Source organism: Tiliqua scincoides, chromosome 2 (assembly GCF_035046505.1).
Source record: "Tiliqua scincoides isolate rTilSci1 chromosome 2, rTilSci1.hap2, whole genome shotgun sequence".
NCBI classification, from domain to species: Eukaryota; Metazoa; Chordata; class Lepidosauria; order Squamata; family Scincidae; genus Tiliqua; species Tiliqua scincoides.
This window is the reverse complement of record NC_089822.1, coordinates 266,859,480-266,879,773: the sequence shown is the minus strand read 5'-3', so window position 1 is coordinate 266,879,773 and position 20,294 is coordinate 266,859,480. Positions and strand designations below refer to the sequence as shown.

At 45.0% G+C, this 20,294-nt stretch overlaps 1 protein-coding gene across 1 annotated transcript; it reads right to left on the bottom strand.

Moving 5' to 3' along the window:
* Positions 1-4,461: 4,461 nt before the first annotated feature.
* On the bottom strand, positions 4,462-20,273 carry LOC136640354 (zinc finger protein 420-like). The gene is made up of 4 exons (XM_066615417.1): positions 20,163-20,273; positions 19,362-19,444; positions 17,470-17,596; positions 4,462-7,755 (listed from the first exon to the last, which is right to left on the bottom strand). Exons 3-4 carry the CDS (start codon positions 17,501-17,503, stop codon positions 5,336-5,338), a joined length of 2,454 nt encoding a protein of 817 aa, XP_066471514.1. The 5' UTR covers positions 17,504-17,596; positions 19,362-19,444; positions 20,163-20,273; the 3' UTR covers positions 4,462-5,335.
* Positions 20,274-20,294: the final 21 nt, after the last annotated feature.

Below are 20,294 nucleotides of genomic sequence, written 5' to 3'. Positions count from 1 at the left end.
TTGGTTACACTTTAAAGCAAAGACTAAATATATTCCATGTCCCGCATGCGTTTTCCCCTCTTTTGAAAACTTAGAAGAATAAACAAGTGAGTCTTGGCAGCCAGCATGCGATAGCCTTGGCCAGCCCTGTGTGCCTGCCAAGAAGGAGTCTTATCTTCCTTGTTGCCCTACTCCCTTTCTAAACTCTTAAAGTGTGTAACTTCTATGAAACTAGCAAACAACTTTTAAAAAATAATTTTCTTAAAACAGCTTGTTCTTATCTTTATATTTGTCTTCAAAGCTTGTAACTTAAAGAAAATCATAACTGTGGGTGTGAGAACAATTGTATGCTGTTATGGCCAGCATGAAGCAACAGATCTAAGTGTTGCCAAAAGTCTCTGGGAAGTTAGCCAATTCTGGGGAATTGGCCTAGATATTGCTCAGAAGGAAGAAATGTGTTTCCTTTGTATGTGAGTCTAAATTGGAATAGGTAAAGATATTATAGTATTCTAAAGATGAAAGTTTAGTATTCTAAAGATGAAATTTTCAGAAAGTTTTGAATGAGGGTAAGATGTTGAAGCACTACTTTGAAAAATATCTTTTTCCTGATGGACCTTTTTCCTAATGATTGCACACTGTAGAAGTGTTTGTAATCTCTGAAGTTGTAGTGATGTGATGTCTTATGATGTGTTTTCTTATGTTTGATTTGTATTATGCATTGTTATTGTGATGTGTGAGTGTGTAAAGAGTAAGTTGTATATAGGATGTTTGAAGTGTGAAAAGAACTGTTTATTGTTTTGTTTTGTTTCAAATCAGTCAAAAGAGCAATAAGGAGAGAAATAATCTAATAGGTATATAGAAATGGGTATGAAAGATAATAACTTGTTGCAAAGGCACCCAGCTGAAGGAGGTGTCAGAATCCAAGAAAACACCTTTGTATTGGCAACCTTCAGTCTCGAAAGACTATGGTATCGTGCTCTGAAAGGTGGTTCTGGCACAGCGTCTAGTGTGGCTGAAAAGGCCAATCCGGGAGTGACAATCCCTTCCACACCGGGAGCAAGTGCAGTCTGTCCATGTGTGAGTGAAACAGAAGGTGCAGGGGGGAAGGGCATTGTGGGTACCTGGAAATTGGAAAGAGTGATGTGTGAAGAAAACACCACACTATGGTTAAAATGTCTCTTCTTAAAGAAGCTCTTAAGAAATACTTTCCAAAGAATTCAACTTTAGTTTAAGAGTGTGCAACCACGATAATTATCTGATCTATCTTGTATTGTATTGGCAACCTTCAGTCTCGAAAGACTATGGTATCGCGCTCTGAAAGGTGGTTCTGGCACAGCGTCTAGTGTGGCTGAAAAGGCCAATCCGGGAGTGACAGTCCCTTCCACACCGGGAGCAAGTGCAGTCTGTCCCTGGTCTGTCTCCCTGGCTATGGGCCTTCCTTCTTTGCCTCTTAACCTCAGACTGTTGGCAAAGTGTCTCTTCAAACTGGGAAAGGCCATGCTGCACAGCCTGCCTCCAAGCGGGCCGCTCAGAGGCCAGGGTTTCCCACTTGTTGAGGTCTATCCCTAAGGCCTTCAGATCCCTCTTGCAGATGTCCTTGTATCGCAGCTGTGGTCTACCTGTAGGGCGCTTTCCTTGCACGAGTTCTCCATAGAGGAGATCCTTTGGGATCCGGCCATCATCCATTCTCACGACATGACCAAGCCAACGCAGGCGTCTCTGTTTCAGCAGTGAATACATGCTAGGGATTCCAGCACGTTCCAGGACTGTGTTGTTTGGAACTTTGTCCTGCCAGGTGATGCCGAGGATGCATCGGAGGCAGCGCATGTGGAAAGCGCTCAGTTTCCTCTCCTGTTGTGAGCGAAGAGTCCATGACTCGCTGCAGTACAGAAGTGTACTCAGGACTCAAGCTCTGTAGACCTGGATCTTGGTATGTTCCGTCAGCTTCTTGTTGGACCAGACTCTCTTTGTGATCTATCACACTTGTGCTATAAATACTTTGTCTGCTATGTGCTGCATCATGCAAATTGGAGTATCTACAATACACAGTAGGAACATAAAAGGTAAGATGACCAGTTTTCATAAACTCAAGCTACACTTATATGATATCTCTACATCAAAGAACATTTTCATAATAGATTAAGTAGTAGTCCTATCCAGACTTATTGAGAATTGAATTCACCCTTACTAATAAGCAAACATGCATAAGACTGCATTAAGATGTCCTATTTCCAAAGATAGTCTGTTAAGAATAACAGAATTCTAACTTGTTACAATAAGTTGTATACATTGTACTGTACATTGCACAATATATACAGGTATATAGTGGTCTGTCCTTAATATGTATTATTTGCATCTAAGAAAAGGTTAAAAGATGGAATTTGCATTTCTGGAGTACTTCTTTTGCTAAACTGCTTTTTCAACTCTTTTAAAGAGTGTTTGTAATGTGCACTGAGCATTGTGTCGGCCATATAAAGCTGCAAACAGAATGGCAATAATCTTAAGGTTATTTAAGTCTGAAGGGACTTGAGTTAGCTTGGATTTGTAAAGCCAAGTAAAGGAGCCAATGGAAAAACAGAGAAATAAACAAGGTGACACGGATGCTCTTTGCAATCACTGAAGTGAAAGAATGTAGGAGTACTAACAGAAATGAGAGGAAAATTCTATTGATCTAATTCAGGGGTGCTCACACTTTTTTGGCTCGAGAGCTACTTTGAAACCCAGCAAGGCCCGGAGATCTACCAGAGTTTTTTTTACAATGCTCGTGCCATCATAACATATAACATTTATGTGTACAATGTATGTTGGTGTACCTTGAGCCCCACTGAGTATAACAGGACTTACTCCTGAGTAGACATGCCTAGGATTAGGCTGTGAGGCTGCAATCCTAGCCACACTTACCTGGGAGTAAGCCCCATTGAATACAATGGGCCTTACTCCCAGCGTTTCCTCCCAGAGGCACCTGAAGGGGGGGGTCGGCACTCCGTGATCTACTCATTTTGCCTCGCGATCTACCGGTAGATCGTGATCCACCTATTGAGCACCCCTGATCTAATTAGATCAAGTAGTAAAAATTGAATATTGAAGTGCTGAGGATATTTCACTTTATCCAGTTATACACATTATATATATTTCTTCTTTGAAATACATCCTCAGTCTGTCTACTATCATCGTACATAACATCACTTAAAGTACAGTCCTAATCAGGTCTACTCAAAAGTGAGTCCTATTTTGTTTAATGAGGTTTGCTCTCAGGAACAAGCCTTGCTTGCTCTCAAGAAAGTATGGTTTGGATTTCAACCATAGTGCCATAGTTTAACATATACACACTGTCACATAGCATGAAGAAACAATGCATCTACACAACAAGAAAGTAAGCCTAACAAAGGGTTTCAAACAAACAATAACATGTATATCCTCAGACAGCTGTACCTTAAGACAGTAATGTGGCCAAAGATGTTCCATCTTGGCCAAAAAAAAATGGAGGATTGATGGAGATTTTAGGGTTAACATAACTTCTTTAGTTTGAGAAAAATAATTGAAATTGGAACAAAGAGAATGACTTCCTTATGAGGAAAGGCTACAGCGTTTTGGCCTCTTCAGCCTAGAAAAGAGACGCCTGAGAGGGCACATGATTGAGACATAAAAAATTATGCATGGGAAGGATAAAGTGGATGGAGAGGTGCTCTTTACACTCTCACATAACACCAGAACCAGGGCACATCCACTAAAACTGAGTGTTGGGATAGTTAGGACAAAAGAAAATACTTCTTTACTCGGCGTGTGGTTGGTCTGTGGAACTCCTTGCCACAGGATGTGGTGACAACATCTGGCCTGGGTGCCTTTAAAAAGGGACTGGACAACAGTCTGGAGAAAAAATCCATTACGAGTTACAAGCCATGATGTGCATGTACAACCTCCTGATTTTAGAAATGGGCTATGTCAGATGCAAGGGAGGGCACCAGGATGAAGGTCTCTTGTTATCAAGTGTGCTCCCTGGAGCATCTGGTGGACCGCTGTGAGATAAAAGAAGCTGGACTAGATGGGCCTATGGCCTGATCCAGTGGGGCTGTTCTTATGTTCTTACTGTTTTTCCCCTCAAAAACAGGATAGGAGGGTCATTATGTCAAAGTGACCTAAAGAAATAATAAGAACATAAGAACAACCCCACTACATCTGGCATTCTGACTTAACCCATTCCTAAAATCAGGAGGTTGCGCATACACATCATGGCTTGTACCCCATAATGGATTTTTCCTCCAGAAACTCGTCCAATCCCCTTTTAAAGGCGTCTAGGCTAGACGCCAGCACCACATCCTGTGGCAAGGAGTTCCACAGACCGACCACGCGCTGAGTAAAGAAATATTTTCTTTTGTCTGTCCTAACCCGCCCAACACTCAATTTTAGTGGATGTCCCCTGGTTCTGGTATTATGTGAGAGTGTAAAGAGCATCTCCCTATCCACTCTGTCCATCCCCTGCATAATTTTGTATGTCTCAATCATGTCCCCCCTCAAGCGTCTCTTTTCTAGGCTGAAGAATGATTGGCAGAACATGTAGATCATAACTTTCCCACAGGAAAAATTCCAGGATCTTGTATAACCAAAGTTGTGGGCCAGGAACATTTTGGGATGCAGGGCAGAATGACCTAATTAGAGCCAGGACCATGCACCAAACCTGTCGTAATAGGCCCAATAAGGAGGTGGAAGTGACAGACAGTGTCACATGGGTAGCTTTTTTATTCGACCTTATTTAATGTGATTTTCTGGGTGTGGTACTTTGGGAAACAAGATGGGAAACCAGGATGAACATTTGTATCCAAACCGAGGATAAATTGGTTTGTGTAATTCAATTACTATTGTAGAAATAAAGCCTCCAAACCCTTTTAAAAGTTCTGTGACTGTTTGGCATTGTGTCAGTGAAAAGAATCTAACAATCTGTCCAACAAAGGCACCTGAGAGGGACATGATTGAGACATGAAAAATTAAGCAGCTGATGGAGAGAAAAAGTTTTTTCTCTTGCACAATGTCAGAACAAGGAGACATTCACTATGACTGACAGGTGGGAGGGTCAGAACAGGCAAAAGCAAATACAGCTTCTCTTGACCCAACTGTAATTCATCTGTGGAACTTCTTGCCACAGGATATGGTGAAAACACCTGATGGCCTAAATGCCTTTCAATGGCATATTTAATATAGTTTCTACCCAGTGTGGGTTCTTCGATGAACACTCAGGCCTGATCTCTGCCTGAAGCTCTTTCCACACTCCAAGCATTTATATGGTTTCTCCCGTGTGGATTCTTCGATGCACAGTGAGCTTTCCTCTTGTATTGAAGCTCTTTCCACACATCAAGCATTTTTATGGTTTCTCCCGAGTGTGGATTCTTTGATGTAGAGCAAGGTAAAACCAGTGAGTGAAGCTCTTTCCACACTCCAAGCATTTATATGGTTTCTCCCCAGTGTGGGTTCTTTGATGCACAGCGAGTTTTGCCCTGCTACTGAAGCTATTTCCACACTCCAAACATTTATGTGGTTTTCCCCCAGTGTGGGTTCTTTGATGCACAGCGAGGCTTGCTTTGCTACTGAAGCTCTCTCCAAACTCCAAGCATTTATATGGTTTCTGCCCAGTGTGGATTTTTTGATGCTCAGCGAGGTTTGCTGCGTCACTGAAGCTCTTTCCACACTCCAAGCATTTATATGGTTTCTCCCCAGTGTGGATTTTTTGATGCTCAGCGAAGTTTGCTGCGTCACTGAAGCTCTTTCCACACTCCAAGCATTTATATGGTTTCTCCCCAGTGTGGATTTTTTGATGCTCATCGAGGTTTGCTGCGTCACTGAAGCTCTTTCCACACTCCAAGCATTTATATGGTTTCTCCCCAGTGTGGGTTCTTTGATGCACAGCGAGTTTTGCTCTGCTACTGAAGCTATTTCCACACTCCAAACATTTATGTGGTTTTCCCCCAGTGTGGGTTCTTTGATGCACAGCGAGGCTTGTTTTGCTACTGAAGCTCTCTCCAAACTCCAAGCATTTATATGGTTTCTGCCCAGTGTGGATTTTTTGATGCTCATCGAGGTTTGCTGCGTCACTGAAGCTCTTTCCACACTCCAAGCATTTATATGGTTTCTCCCCAGTGTGGATTTTTTGATGCTCATCGAGGTTTGCTGCGTCACTGAAGCTCTTTCCACACTCCAAGCATTTATAGGGTATTTCCCGAGTGTGGATTCTTTGATGCAGAGCAAGGTAAAACCAGTGAGTGAAGCTCTTTCCACACTCCAAGCATTTATATGGTTTCTCCCCAGTGTGTTTTCTTTGATGCACAGTGAGGCTTATCCACTGAGTGAAGCTCTTTCGACACTCCAAGCTTTTATATGGTTTCTCCCCTGTGTGAGTTCTTTGATGCACAGTGAGGTTTGCTCTACTACTGAAGCTCTTTCTACCCTCCAAGCATTTATATGGTTTCTCCATAGTGTGGATTTTTTGATGCTCATCAAGGTTTGCTGCGTCACTGAAGCTCTTTCCACACTCCAAGCATTTATAAGGTATTTCCCGAGTGTGGATTCTTTGATGCAGAGCAAGGTAAAACCAGTGAGTGAAGCTCTTTCCACACTCCAAGCATTTACATGGTTTCTCCCCAGTGTGTTTTCTTTGATGCACAGTGAGGCTTATCCACTGAGTGAAGCTCTTTCGACACTCCAAGCATTTATATGGTTTCTCACCTGTGTGAGTTCTTTGATGCACAGTGAGGTTTGCTCTACTACTGAAGCTCTTTCCACCCTCCAAGCATTTATATGGTTTCTCCCCAGTGTGGGTTCTTTGATGCACAGTGAGGTTTGCTCTGCTATTGAGGCTCTTTCCACACTCCAAGCATTTATATGGTTTCTCCCCATTGTGGGTTCTTTGATGCACAGCGAGGCTTGCTTTCCTACAGAAGCTTTTTCCACACTCCAAGCATTTATATTGTTTATCTCCAGTGTGGATTCTTTGATGCTCATCGAGGTTTGCTGCGTCACTGAAGCTCTCTCCAAACTCCAAGCATTTATAAGGTTTCTCCCCAGTATGGGTTCTTTGATGCACAGTGAGGCTTCTTCTGAAATTGAAGCTCTCTCCACACTCCAAGCATTCATATGGTTTCTCCTCATATGTGTGGGTTCTTTGATGCACAGCAAGGCTTGTCCACTGAGTGAAGCTCTTTCCACACTCCAAGCATTTATGTGGTTTCTCATGTTTTGATTTACTGTTAAAGGTTTCAGCACTTTGAGGGGCTTTTTCCCTCCTCTTTCTAGTTTCTTTTTCTGGATCATCTAGAAAGACACTCAAATCCCCACCCTGATGAGCATCAGATTTTTTTCTCTCTTTCTCTGTCTGGCTTCCCTTCTGCTTCTGTGATCCAACTTCATGCGCAGCTTTCTCACTTGTCTGGAATTTTTCATGGGTTCCGAGGTGTGAGCTTGTACTAAAGCTCCTTCTCCTCTCATAGCACTTCAACCTTTTCTTCCCTGTGCAGATTTCACTGTGTTCATTAATGTAGGATTCAGAACTGATTGTTTCCCCCTTTTTCTTTCTCTTCCCCTTTGGATGTTCTTGTTGTCTTGGAATTTCACGGAAATCAGAAACCTGAAGAATGAGCGCTTCAGTCCTCCTGACAGGTGCTGGTCTTCCCTCCGGCCTCCTTGATCCATCCTGGTCTCTAAGAGTCACTTCTTCTACATCACGCAAGGCCGTTTCCGGTGACACCCCATGTGGCTTCGTGTGATTCTCATTGTCTTGGCTGTACTTTCCTGGAACAGAGATAATATCTCGATTAGCAACAGAAATGGAACCTCCCATGGACACTACTTAGCATATAAATATACTCAGAAATAAACCCAATGGATTCAGCGGATATGATTCTCAGGAAATTATTCATAGTATTGCAGCCCTTCCCAGTGACAAACTCTCAACGGTTAGAGCAGGGGTTCCAACCTCCAGTTCAGGGGCCAAATCCAACCTGCCACAAGACTCTATCCGACCCGCAGCAACTTAGATAATTTTTCCCCCCCAACCACAGTAAGACAGTCAACATGCACAGTTCAGTCTGCCGCACTTCTCTCTACATGGCCAGAGTGTGCCAGCCTGGCTAACCCTCACTTTCAATCACCTGGGCCATAAGATCCACATAGCATAAATATTCAATGTTAACCTCATCCCTGCCAATAAAACAAACTGGGTTTCCGCATGTTGACTTTTCTGGTATGCTACAGAAGGATCACAGTAAGGGCACAGCACCAATTTTGCACCTGTGTAAACAAATGATAAACCAGGTTGTCGCAATGGATCGGCCAGAGACTGTGCTGTGCATCACTGATTTTTTCAGCCCAGTATGTAAAATATACAATGTGGCCCTGTTGCGAACTGGAGAGACGTTCACACAACTAGCTGCTGTCCGGCTGCACAGCTTGCCTATCTTCCAAGGTCAGAGCGCGCACACTCCTGGGAAGAAGACGACACAAGGCAGAAATCCTCCACCAAACGCCTCTTTACTATGTACAGTATATACAACAGCAACTGTCCAAATAGTATATGAATCATGGATCACACTGACGTAGCCTTCGGAACAAAATACACTCTGCATCTCCCACAACCCAGTTTTCCCCTGCTAGAATTTATTTGAGTGACAGTCAATCAGTGTAAGGTAAAAACTGCACAGTCACTCTGACATTGCATGGGGTGACAGTCACCTGGTATGAATCACCAGATGTTGCATCAGCAGCAGCTCCCAAGATGCCGTGCTGGTTCAGTCAGGCCAAGGCTTCAGGGCCTACTCCTATCCAGGCTGCAAATTATCTAGCAGCCCCGGGGATGATCCCTTAACACCCCTCCTAATTTCAGGCTGGATAGTACATTTCAGATTTAGGTATACTGGTTCCCCTTCGGTACAACTAGATTTTTACAGTGGGTACATTTGTAACATTCATTTTACATACATTTCACAGATTGCTTTTCTCATACCTCAATACAGTTTTCATTCCCAGTTCACATAGTATGTCATAATGCTTGGTAGCACCTAATGGCTTTGTCATTATATCGGCCAGCATCGGCTCTGAGGGGCAGTACTTAGTGTAATTAACCTTTCTTTTACTGCATCTTTCACATTTGCGTATCGTATACCAACATGCTTGGTTCTGGCTTTTACTTTGTCAGATGCTGCCATGCTGATGCAAGCCTGGCTGTCTTCCAGGACAGTGATTGGCCTTTCGCTGTCCATGCCTAGGTCTTTAGCTAATTGCCGAAACCATATCAACTCCGTACATATTTCTGACAAGGCCCCATATTCAGCTTCCGCACTTGAAAGCGCTACCTAATTCTGTTTAATGGATTTCCATCCTATCGGGACACCTGCGCACCTTACTATCATTCCCAAGGTGGATTTTCTTGTCTGCACATCCGTGCCCCAGTCTGCGTCTACATAGACTTGCATTTCTATCTCCCCCTTTGGCTGGATAATCAGGGCATAGTTCACTGTTTCCTTTACATACCTTATTACCCTATTTATCGCCGCCCAATGTGCTTGTTTGGGTTGCGCCATGTATCTACTAAGTATTGCGATTGCGTTTGCCACATCAGGCCTGGATGTCTGTGCAAGATACAAAAGACTTCCAATCGCTGACTGGTACACTGCTTTATCACATTCTGGGCTGTCCTTGTATGTTGCTTTCTGAAACTCCTGTACCATTGGAGTTTTAGCTCCTTTGCACAGCTCCATGTTAAATTTGCGCAGGAGCTGTTCTATTTTAGGCCTTTGGTGCCAGTAGTACCCCCCTCCAGGCGCTTTGTCGATACATACACTGAGGTATTGACGGACCTCCCCAAGATCCTTTAACTTAAACTTCTGGCTGAGTTCCCGGACAGCCCTGTTCACCTGTTCTTCTTCGCCTAACAATAACAAATCATCTACAAAGCATAGCAGCGTCATGTTTGTCATTTTCCCCCCTTTGATAAACGCAGGGATCTGCTTTGGTGGCCCAGCAGTTTTAAGTTGCCATGCAGGCATTCATGCCATTCATGGCCAGCTTGCTTCAGGCCATAGAGGGCTTTCCTTAACTTCCAGACAGTCCCCGGTATAGGACTGGTGAACCCTGGTGCCTTGGCCATGTATATTGCTTGTTGTAGAGGAGCATTCAAAAAAGCAGTATCAAAGTCTAAATGTTTTGTATAATTTCCCTTTTTTGCTGCCAGGGCTAAGCATAGCCGTATGCATTGCCTCCTGAGGGTAGGGGCAAACGTCTGATCATAGTCAGCGTTGAAACGCTGCGTAAATACCCGTGCGACTAAACGGGAACAGTAGATGTCTCCATTTGGAGACGGTTTTATCTTGTAAATCCACCGTGAACCTATGACATGCTGATCACCAGGCAGCTGTGTTCTGTAGAACACTCCCCTTTCCTCAAGGGCTGTATATTCTTTGCTCATGGCTTCTTGCCATTTCACTTTTTCCTCTTGCGGCAATTCTAACATTTCCTCATAGGAATGAGGTACTATTACATTGCAGACCGTGACACACTCCATTTTAACATCAAACCCGTATCTTTCGGGAGGAATCCCTTTGTTTGCCCTTTGAGAGCGTCTGGGGATTACTGCTGGAATTTCTGCTTCTGGCTGCATTTTTGGCAGTTCTGGGGTTAACTTTTCACTTTCCCCCTTTTGGCCGTCCGGCCCCTCCTCTCTGGGCTTATCTGCCTGCTGCGATAAATTTTCAGCTGGCAAACTTGGCATGAATACTGTGCTTTCCTCCCTTACATGCCTGCTCCAACCTTCCGACTCATTAAATGTTGCTGAGCACGATAACGTCAGCTTATGATTCCTGTCACAGAACCTGTATGCTTTAACTCCTGGTTCATAACCAAGAAACGTCAGTTTCAATGATTTATGTTGGCATTTGTGTCTTAATTTTCATGGTATATTGACCCAGGCGGACACCCCGAATATGTGCATATGTTTTAGGGATGGGGGTCATCCGTACAACACCTCGTACAGAGTCTTATTTATGGCAGACGTCCATAGACGATTTATTAAGTAATTTGCTGTCAGCATGGCTTCCGCCCAATATCTCCTTCCCAAGTTTGAATCAGCTAACAGTGCACGCATTTTGGTTTGCAATAAATCATTGCGTTTCTCAACCATTCCATTCTCGGCAGGCACGCCCCTATTAATCAACCTTTGGCAAATGCCTTGTGCTCTTAACCAGTTTTTCAATTCAGTGCACGTAAATTCTGTCCCTCGGTCTGTTTGAAGTTCCCCAACCTTTTGCGCATACTTGCACTCTACAAACCTCACCCACTCACAAATACGCTGGCAGGTTTGTGATTTAGCCTGCAGCAGATAGCAAAAGCTAAACCTGCTATAATGGTCAATCAGGACCAAAACATATTTCGCACCCCCAATTGATTTTTCAAAGGGGCCAATGAGGTCAGCGTAGACTAGTTCAAATGGTCGGGATGTTGGAGATTTACGGGGCACGCTTTTGACTTCATCCTCTTGCAGGTCTGACAGTCAAGATAATGTGGGCATTCTTCCAACTTAACCCCACAGGCGTTTTGCACTGTTTTTTTCAGGACAGCATAGGAAGGGTGGCCAAGTTTTCTGTGCCAGATATGGGCACATCGGGCATCAACCGCCTCGTTCCTAAACAAGTTGGTGGCGTTTACAGAGGAGATTTCCTCTAACACATATAGACCACCTTTTTTGGTGCCCTGTGCACAGACCTTGTTACCCTTTAAGATTTTGCATTGCCCATTTTCAAATTGCACACAGAAACCTTTTCTGTCCAAGGCAGCAACACTTAACAGATTGTGCTGCAGTTGAGGGACATAAAGTACATCACTCACGGACTCACCTAACCCTGGCACTGAAACTGTGCCCTCCCCCTCAACTGGGGAGCTGAGTCCATTTGCCAGATTCACGGCGGCTCGAACAGCCGGCTTCAAGGACGTAAATAGTTCTTTATCTCGGGCGACATGCTGGCTGGCCCCGCTGTCGACCAGCCACCGGTGCTCATTGCTTTGTTCCACCACCTGTACCACCAAGATGTTGGAGCTCCTGTAGCCCCTCCTGTGCCTCGTGTCCTTCCTCCCCGCACCTTAGCTCTTCAGGGAGGGACAGGAATGTCGCAGGTGTGATGTGGAACCACAGGCAAAACATTGTTTAACGACAAGCACTCCAGAAATATCAACATTTCCCTGGACAGCACCTTTGTTCGCAGCAGCCTCCCTCGCTCGGGAGTCCTTGGCAGCCTGCCCCCGCTCTTGCCGGTTGTCTGCATGCTTCTGCTCCTCCTCCACCAGCCGGCCGGTCAGATAAGCAAGGGTTAGCTGGCTTTCCAGGAGAGCTTCCAGCGTCGTCACAAGCGTGTCGTATGACTCATCCAGAGAAGATAGGACAACAAAAACTTTGTGCAGTTCCGGAAACGACACTCCTCTCTTGTCCAGCTCCATAAATAGTTGCCGCATAGCACGGAGATGCTCGGTAACAATGGTGCCAGGTTCTAATCTCTTGCGATACAGCCTTCGGGTCAGGCTGATCTTCGATACAGCAGAGTCAGAAACATAAACTTGGCGTAGTGCATTCCAACACTCGTGCGCTGACTCTATGCCATGTATGTGGATCAACTGGCTATCTTCCAAGCCCAAAATAATAGTGGCCAAGGCTTGCTCATTAGCAATGTCCATTTCTGGGCTCTCGTCCAGCTGTGCAATTTGAACGACCTGCCACAGCGACTGTTTGATAAGATACATCCTCATCTTAATAGCCCAGCCCACATAGTTGCTCTCGTTAAGCCGAGTCAGTGGATATGCTGTCGCTGCAGCCATCTTTCAGGACTGTACACAGGTCTCGCAGATTACCTTTGTTCTGCAGACTCACTGGGGTACTCACAGATGCGCTCGGTACAGCAGACTCAGGCAAGGGCAGTTAGATAGCAGCTGGGCCCGTAACCTGTTGCGAACTGGAGAGACGTTCACACAGCTAGCCGCTGTCCGGCTGCACGGCTTGCCTATCTTCCAAGGTCAGAGCGTGCACACTCCTGGGAACAAAGACGACACAAGGCAGAAGTCCTCCACCAAACGCCTCTTTACTATATACAGTATATACAACAGCAACAGTCCAAATAGCACACGAATCACGGATCACACTGACGTAGCCTTCGGCACAAAATCCACTCTGCATCTCCCACAACCCAGCTTGCCCCTGCTGGAATTTATTTGAGTGACAGCCAATCAGAGTAAGGTAAAAACTGCACAGTCACTCTGACATTGCATGGGGTGACAGTCACCTGGTATGAATCACCAGATGTTGCAGCAGCAGCAGCTCCCAAGATGCCGTGCTGGTTCAGTCAGGCCAAGGCTTCAGGGCCTGCTCCTATCCAGACTGCAAATTATCTAGCAGCCCCGGGGATGATCCCTTAACAGGCCCTCCTACTAAAAAAGTTGGAGACCCCTGCTTTAGATTGTCACAAGATAGGGGTCCTCCTCTAAATTCTCTCAGCAGCTCCAATGCTGTAGTAGCATCTGAGAAATCCTGAATCACCTGTTTTGTTCTGAGGGGCTTTTCCGTGCACCGTTTTGTTCTTTTGTATATGACATGAAGAAGGCACTGAGCTCAGCTGAAGTGGAGAGATCAGGAGTGGATGCATTTCATCTGCCATCCTGCTCAATGGACACCCAGTGCAGTAGCTGAAGCAGCAGACCAACAGAGTGAAAATGCTTATCTCCAGTAACCACCCAGGCTGCTGCAATCTGCACTAATTGCAGCTTCCAAGCCTTCAGGCCAGCCCCACTGGAGTGCACTACGGTAATCCAGTCTTATTTGATGACCCAAGGTACACTTTTACTATTTTCTCTGGAATGAAATACCATCTATAAATTATATAACTTCTCTTTTAAAAAATAACCCTTTTATTTATCTTAATACCACTTTAATTTTCACAATACTTGTATTCCAAATTTTCATTTACACCTACTTTGATTTAATATGATTAATAAAATACTCTTCATTTCTAAAAAGAATTTGAACCATTAATATCTACAAAAGAAAAGCAAAAAAAATTCTACTTGTTATTCAGCCATTTTAACTTTTTGTCCTAGTGCTTGCTTTGTCCTCTGTCTTATTGGTGTTTTCCTTCTTGCTCCTCCCGCTGCTCCTTCCATTTCTTCTTAAATCTCTTAAATTTCTTGGTCCCTCTTTTTTTCTTTCTTTTTCTTCATTCTGTTGTTTTTGGATTTAATCCAAAAATTCTTCCTCTTATTGAGACAGTGTGCTCTCTGGACGTTCCCTCTATTTTCTTCCTTAAAATTCTTAATTCTTATAGTGACGATTGCTTTTTCCATCTCCTGTCTCATTTCAAAATACTCCACTTCTTTAGTTTCATCTGACATTTGATCCATTCTTTTTTCTTGTCTGGTATTTGTAATCCTGCATTCTTACCAGGGAGGAATTTGTTTGCTTCATTTGTTCAGATAATTTTCTGACCTGTTGCTCAATTTCACTTTTAAAATCGATCAAAAAATCCATTAATATGGACTGGCTTTTACTAACCTCCTTTAAATTTTTAAATTTTTGCAAATATCAAATCCAGCCACTTCTTGTAGGGCTAATTTCCAATTTTTGTATGCAAAAAGTATAAATCAATATTCCACATCCAGTCAATAACAATGTCAAATCAGTCAAACAATTAAAGAGTCATCCAAATCTTTATCTTGCATCTCTTCTTCCAGAAAGGATGGATCAGTAACCCAAGTCAATAACACTGTCAAATTAAGTTAGTATGCCTTTAAATGACCAGGCCTGAATCAAAGCGTCTTGCTAGGAAAGCAAAAGTAAAGGATATTTCAGCTGTTGAAGATTTATTTCTTTTCCATGCACACCATTAAGCAAAATAATCTTATGTTTACTCCAGCAGGGGTTTCTTTAGATCCAGATTCGCTCATTTCCCCTCTGGGTGGCTACCAGCCAACGTAAATAATCTTAAAATTATCTTTTCCTCCTTCCAACCTCTTGATTGCAGTTTGCAGATTGCAGATTGCAGTTCTTTTTATAGCCTTTTAATGACCCAAGGTTACTTGCTTTTTAAAGCTTTTTTCGCTGTCATGTTGTTGTATCTAGGCCGTGGGAGATGGAGTTCCCAGCTTTCCGGATCATCTCCAAGATGGTGACCGGGATACAATGTGATTCAGCACAGAGCAAACGGGGAGAAATCTTTGAAATTTCCTGTTTCAAGACTCCCCCGTTCAAGCTCTCAGCAATTCGTACCATCTTCTTGGCAATGAAGTGTGCCTTAGTTGTTGAGGCACATGAAAAACACATCTGTTTAGCAGTCCCCCCAGGAGTCCTCCGAGGTTCACTGCTACTTCACTGAGTGTTGGCTCCGCCCCCTGCATCAAGGATTTCCTGATCAGGAGGCCTGTCTTTTCTGGAATCTATCTTAATCTATTGCCCTCATCCATACCCCAACCGCCTCCAGGCAGTGCTCCAGGATCTGTGTAGCCTCCCTGGAATGGGATGGTAAGGACAGATAGAGCTGGATGACTTCCCCCAGCAGCTATACGTAGATACGAAAAAACATGGGGGACAAAGCAGTCCTCTGTGGCAGTCCACACTGTAAAGGCCAGAGCCAGTTGTTGTGGCTGTGTGCCTCTCTGAGAAGCCACTGGTCTTTTTGCCTATTTTTTCCTCAAAAAGCAGGAAGCAGGGAGAAGCACAGGTCTATAAAGTATAAATATCTATAAAATATATAAAATTAAAATATCTATAAAATACGAGGGTCACCCAGAAAGTAATGCACCACATTTTTTTCTCAGCCTACAGTAATAGTACAAATGCGAAACTTTAGATATACATTATTTGAATTTTCAGGAGTGCGCACACAAATTTTTGGTTTCTTCAGACAGATAGCGTAGCTGCAGCAGTGTTTCGAAATGGCGTCTGTAAGTGATGTACGTTACAAGCAGCGTGTCGTCATTAAATTTCTCACTGCGGAGAAAGAAACTGTTGGGAATATTCACAAACGTTTGTGTACAGTTTATGGAGAATCTGCAGTCGACAGAAGTACGGTTAGTCGCTGGGCACAGAGGGTGAGGCCATTAGAAGGCGGTTCGGCAGAGCTCCAAGATTTGCAGCGTTCAGGGCGGCCATCCACAGCTGTCACACCTGACAAGACACAGCTTGCTGATGTGCTCATTCATGAGGACTGACGCATAACGACTAGGCAGTTGGCGCTGAAGCTGTCAATCAGCAAAGGAAGTGTGGATGCAATCATCCGTGCTCTTGACTACTCAAAAGTGTGTGCACGATGGGTTCCGCGCTATCTTACGGTGGACCACAAATCTCTCAGAAAAAACATTTCTTCTGAGTTGCTGAAACGTTTTGAAGATGAGGGGGAAGCGTTCTTGTCCAGGATTCTGACAGGTGATGACACCTGGGTTCACCATTTTGAGCCCGAAACAAAACGACAGTTGATGGAATGGCGTCATCCTCAATCTCCACAGAAGAAAAAATTCAAAGCAACTGCTTCCGCCGGTAAGGTCATGATCACTGTGTTTTGGGACTGTGAGGGAGTCATACTCATTGATGTGATGCCAAGTGGCAGCACCATTAATTCTGAAGCTTATGTGAAGACATTAACCAAACTCAAGAAGCGCTTCCAGCGACTTCGGCGCAATAACAACCCAGGTGAATGTTTGATTCAACATGATAATGCTCGGCCTCACACAAGTTTGAGGACTTCGGAACACATCACTAAACAGCGTTGGACTGTGTTACCCCATCCACCCTACAGCCCTGACCTAGCTCCCTCAGACTTCCACTTGTTTGGGCCATTAAAGGATGCCATTCGCGGAAGACATTTTGAGGATGACGAAGAGGTGATTCACACAGTACAGAAATGGCTTCGTGACCAGAACAATGAGTGGTACCGACAGGGCATACATGCCCTTGTGTCTCGCTGGAGGAAGGCCATAGAACTGGATGGAGATTACGTGGAAAAATAGGGAGTGCAGAAGAAACATCATTCTTTCTTGTGTGTAAGTCTCATTGTGTTCAATAAATAATTGTTGAAGAAAAAAAATGTGGTGCATTACTTTCTGGGCGTCCCTCATATGCAGAGAGTAGCATAGCTAGAAGAGGGGCAAAGCACTAAGTTTTGCAGGATCATCACCCTGCCGTTTAAGCGGCCCCTCCACTTTGGAGCCATGCCAGGCTCCAGCAGCCCAGAATGGCTCTCCAGAGTTTTGGAGGAATTTTTAGATCCCCACCTGGAAATGCAGCAAGAACTGAACTCAGAATCATTGCATGCCAAGCAGCTTCTCTGCCACAGCGCCACAGCCCCCTCCATTAAAGACCTTTGTTACTTTGGAAATTTCCCATCCCGGCATTTGCTCCCCATTTCTCTGCAGAATCACTCTGCAGGTCACAGTTTGGAGACCCCTGATGTAGGGAGATGAAGCAAAGGGGTCCTGACTTACCCAGAAAAGCCACATTCTCCAGATTCTCCAGCATCACTTCTGCATACAGGGCCTTCTGTTGTGGCTCCAGCAGAGCCCACTCCTCCTTGGAGAAAGACACAGCCACCTCCTCAAAGGACACCGGAGCCTGAATGAAGAAAGGCACAGATTATCCCTACCCAAGACACATTTCAGAGACTCAAGGAGGGGAAACCTGATATTTTCCTGCAAACCTCAACCCTTAGCATTTCAGCAATTTAAAAACGTAGTTCTTAAGTTTTATTCAATAGAGTAACAACAAAGAACAAAAAGCTTCGCACCAAACTGCTGTTTCCAGAAGACCCCCATGCAGTCCTTCCTCAAGTCACAGAGCCCCCTGCCAGATCTTGGAGACCCCTCCTGCACACCGCACAGGCAAGCAACTCTCAGACACCTCAATCCTTGTGGTCTGTGTAGTTTGCACAGAATCTGGAAACCGGAGGGTCCTGCTATGTCATCCACTCCAATCTCCTGCTCAGTGTAGGAGCCAGAGCTAGAACACCCCAGCAGACAGTTGCTCTGAAGGCCATTTGCACTGCTTACTAACTAAGGGGGGAACCTTGGGTGTGTCCCAGTAGCAAACCAGGATGCAAAGAAACAGCAGACACAGCAGAGTCCTTTAACTTTTCTGGTGTATATTAGAGCAAGGCGTTCTTCACAAAGAATAGTCAAAATACAGTCCAGGTCATACACGAAAGATTATAGCAGTCCAGTTTACCTTATCCAAATCAGTTTCCACACAACACAGTCAGTTAGTCAGTCCAGGGTCAGTCACAGCATAAACACAGTTCAAAATGTCTCCGGCAGCAGTATCTCAGTTCAACACCTACTACTGCACTGGTGGAGCTGCAGACTAGGGTTTTAGTAGTCTGAGCACCCAATCACATTCTGCTCTCTTAACTAGGGTGTGGCAGGCTCAGGTGCAGAGTCATTCTGCTGACTCAGTGTGACTCAGCTGCCTGCAACTTTCCATAAACCAAATGGTTAGCTTTGTCTCTGACTCAGTATGTGCAGACAGCTAACATAACTCAGTATGTGCAGACAGCTAACATAACTGAGTGGACTGACAGCTGTCACCTTTTTTAGCAACTGGGGCTGAAACTAACTCAGCATGTGCTGGGTTCCCTTTGAAGGGAAGCAAAACCTTTTTGTAAAGGACAGCTGGAGAAAGTGCCCCTGGGCATGTGCAGAGTGACTTATCCTTCCAAAGGCAACACTTCTTCACCTGTCCTAACACTTAATAGCACCTGGGACCCAACCTCTGCTTGTCCAACTAGAGCACCAGCAGAGTCACAGACAGAGTCCTGCCTGAGCAGTGGTCCAGGGCAAGATGGCAGGAAGGCTCTCAAAGGAGCAGGAGAAGCTCAGGTTCTACATGTGGGCAGCATCTGGGACAACAGGACATGCACACTGATGGCTCTAGTCATCTCCAGTTCTTGGGCACAGTGCTGTGTGGAAATGAGCTCTACTTAAACTACACAGGCCCAACACAGTTCACGATGCTTCCTACAGTTATGTCTTTGATTCATAGTGAACCTTCATTCCTGCCTCTCTCTGCAAACTGCCCTGGTGAGCTGCAGGGTATTTAGAGCTGCTTCTGAGACAGGCGCTGTGAGCAACCTCCATTCCTGCAAGCAGAGGAGAGAAGGAGCCCTGCCCCTCCTGACTCCTGCCAATGTGATCAGATGATGCCAGTCAAAAGGGGTGTCTCCCACTTGCACATAAGGGCACTCTTGATGGCATTCCTGTGGAATAATCTGCAAATGGGCACCCCCACATCTTGCAGCACCAGAAGCAACAGGAAAGGAAGAAGCAAAGGAGGTGGCCCTTTCTGTCACTGCTCTCTGCAGTAACCCTGGTCACCTGCCCCCTACCTGAGCAGACTTCGTAGCAGCCCCTCCTTCTCCAGCCCACGGAGGAGGCAACGCAGAACAACATGCTGAGGCGGCTCCACTGCCTGCAAGAGACAGAAGGGAAGACTTTTTTCCTCCAACTCAGCTAAGAAATAAAAGTTTTTCTTCAGGGCCCCAGATCGGATCTTCTGCCTGTTGACAGAGTCGGAGGAGACAGCAGGAAGTCCTTCTTCCCACAGCACATCATTACTGCCCAGAAGGTACTTCCCCAGATGCAGCAAATCCTGTGACCTTAGCTAAGCTGACAATGGGATGAAAGGAAGGCACAGAGGGCAGGTCTAGCAGTGAGCTAAAAGATACATGAATCTGGAGGCAGGGTGGGGTGCAAAGGGCAGGGGGGCTACTGCCTTTAGGCCCTGCTTCTGCCCAATTACAGAGAGCAAGATATTGGCCGGTCTGCTGCAGCAAGCAGGTGTTGGGAGGCAAACTGGCAGTATTGTGCCCTTGATTTAAAAAGAATTAGGGTGCAGTGGCTTTTCTTCCACAATTGTTTGTGTCATCTAACCCACTTCAATATAGTTATTGTACTCTACTGTTTCTGTCTTACTGCTGGGCTGCCTCAACAAAGGCCTGAGGCAGAGTCCAGAGCTTGAGCAGTGATAATTCCCCCTACTCAGAACTAGCCAGACCTCCCCTGAATACCAAAAGGGCAGGATATATTAAGGACAGGGATGAGCTGGAGCAGGTTCAGAGGAGGGTATGGAAGCATCTAGATGCCACTCTGTGTTCAGCTGTCAGCTGGTCAGAGCATGTGTGTCTCACCCCATGGCACGGTCTCTGGGAGCTGTGGGCTGCCCTCTCTGGAACAACAGGTCTGCAGTGCTTCAAGGAACTCCCACCATTGTGCTTCCCACTGCTGTGATGACAATCCTGGTTCCTGCTTAAGGTGCAGTG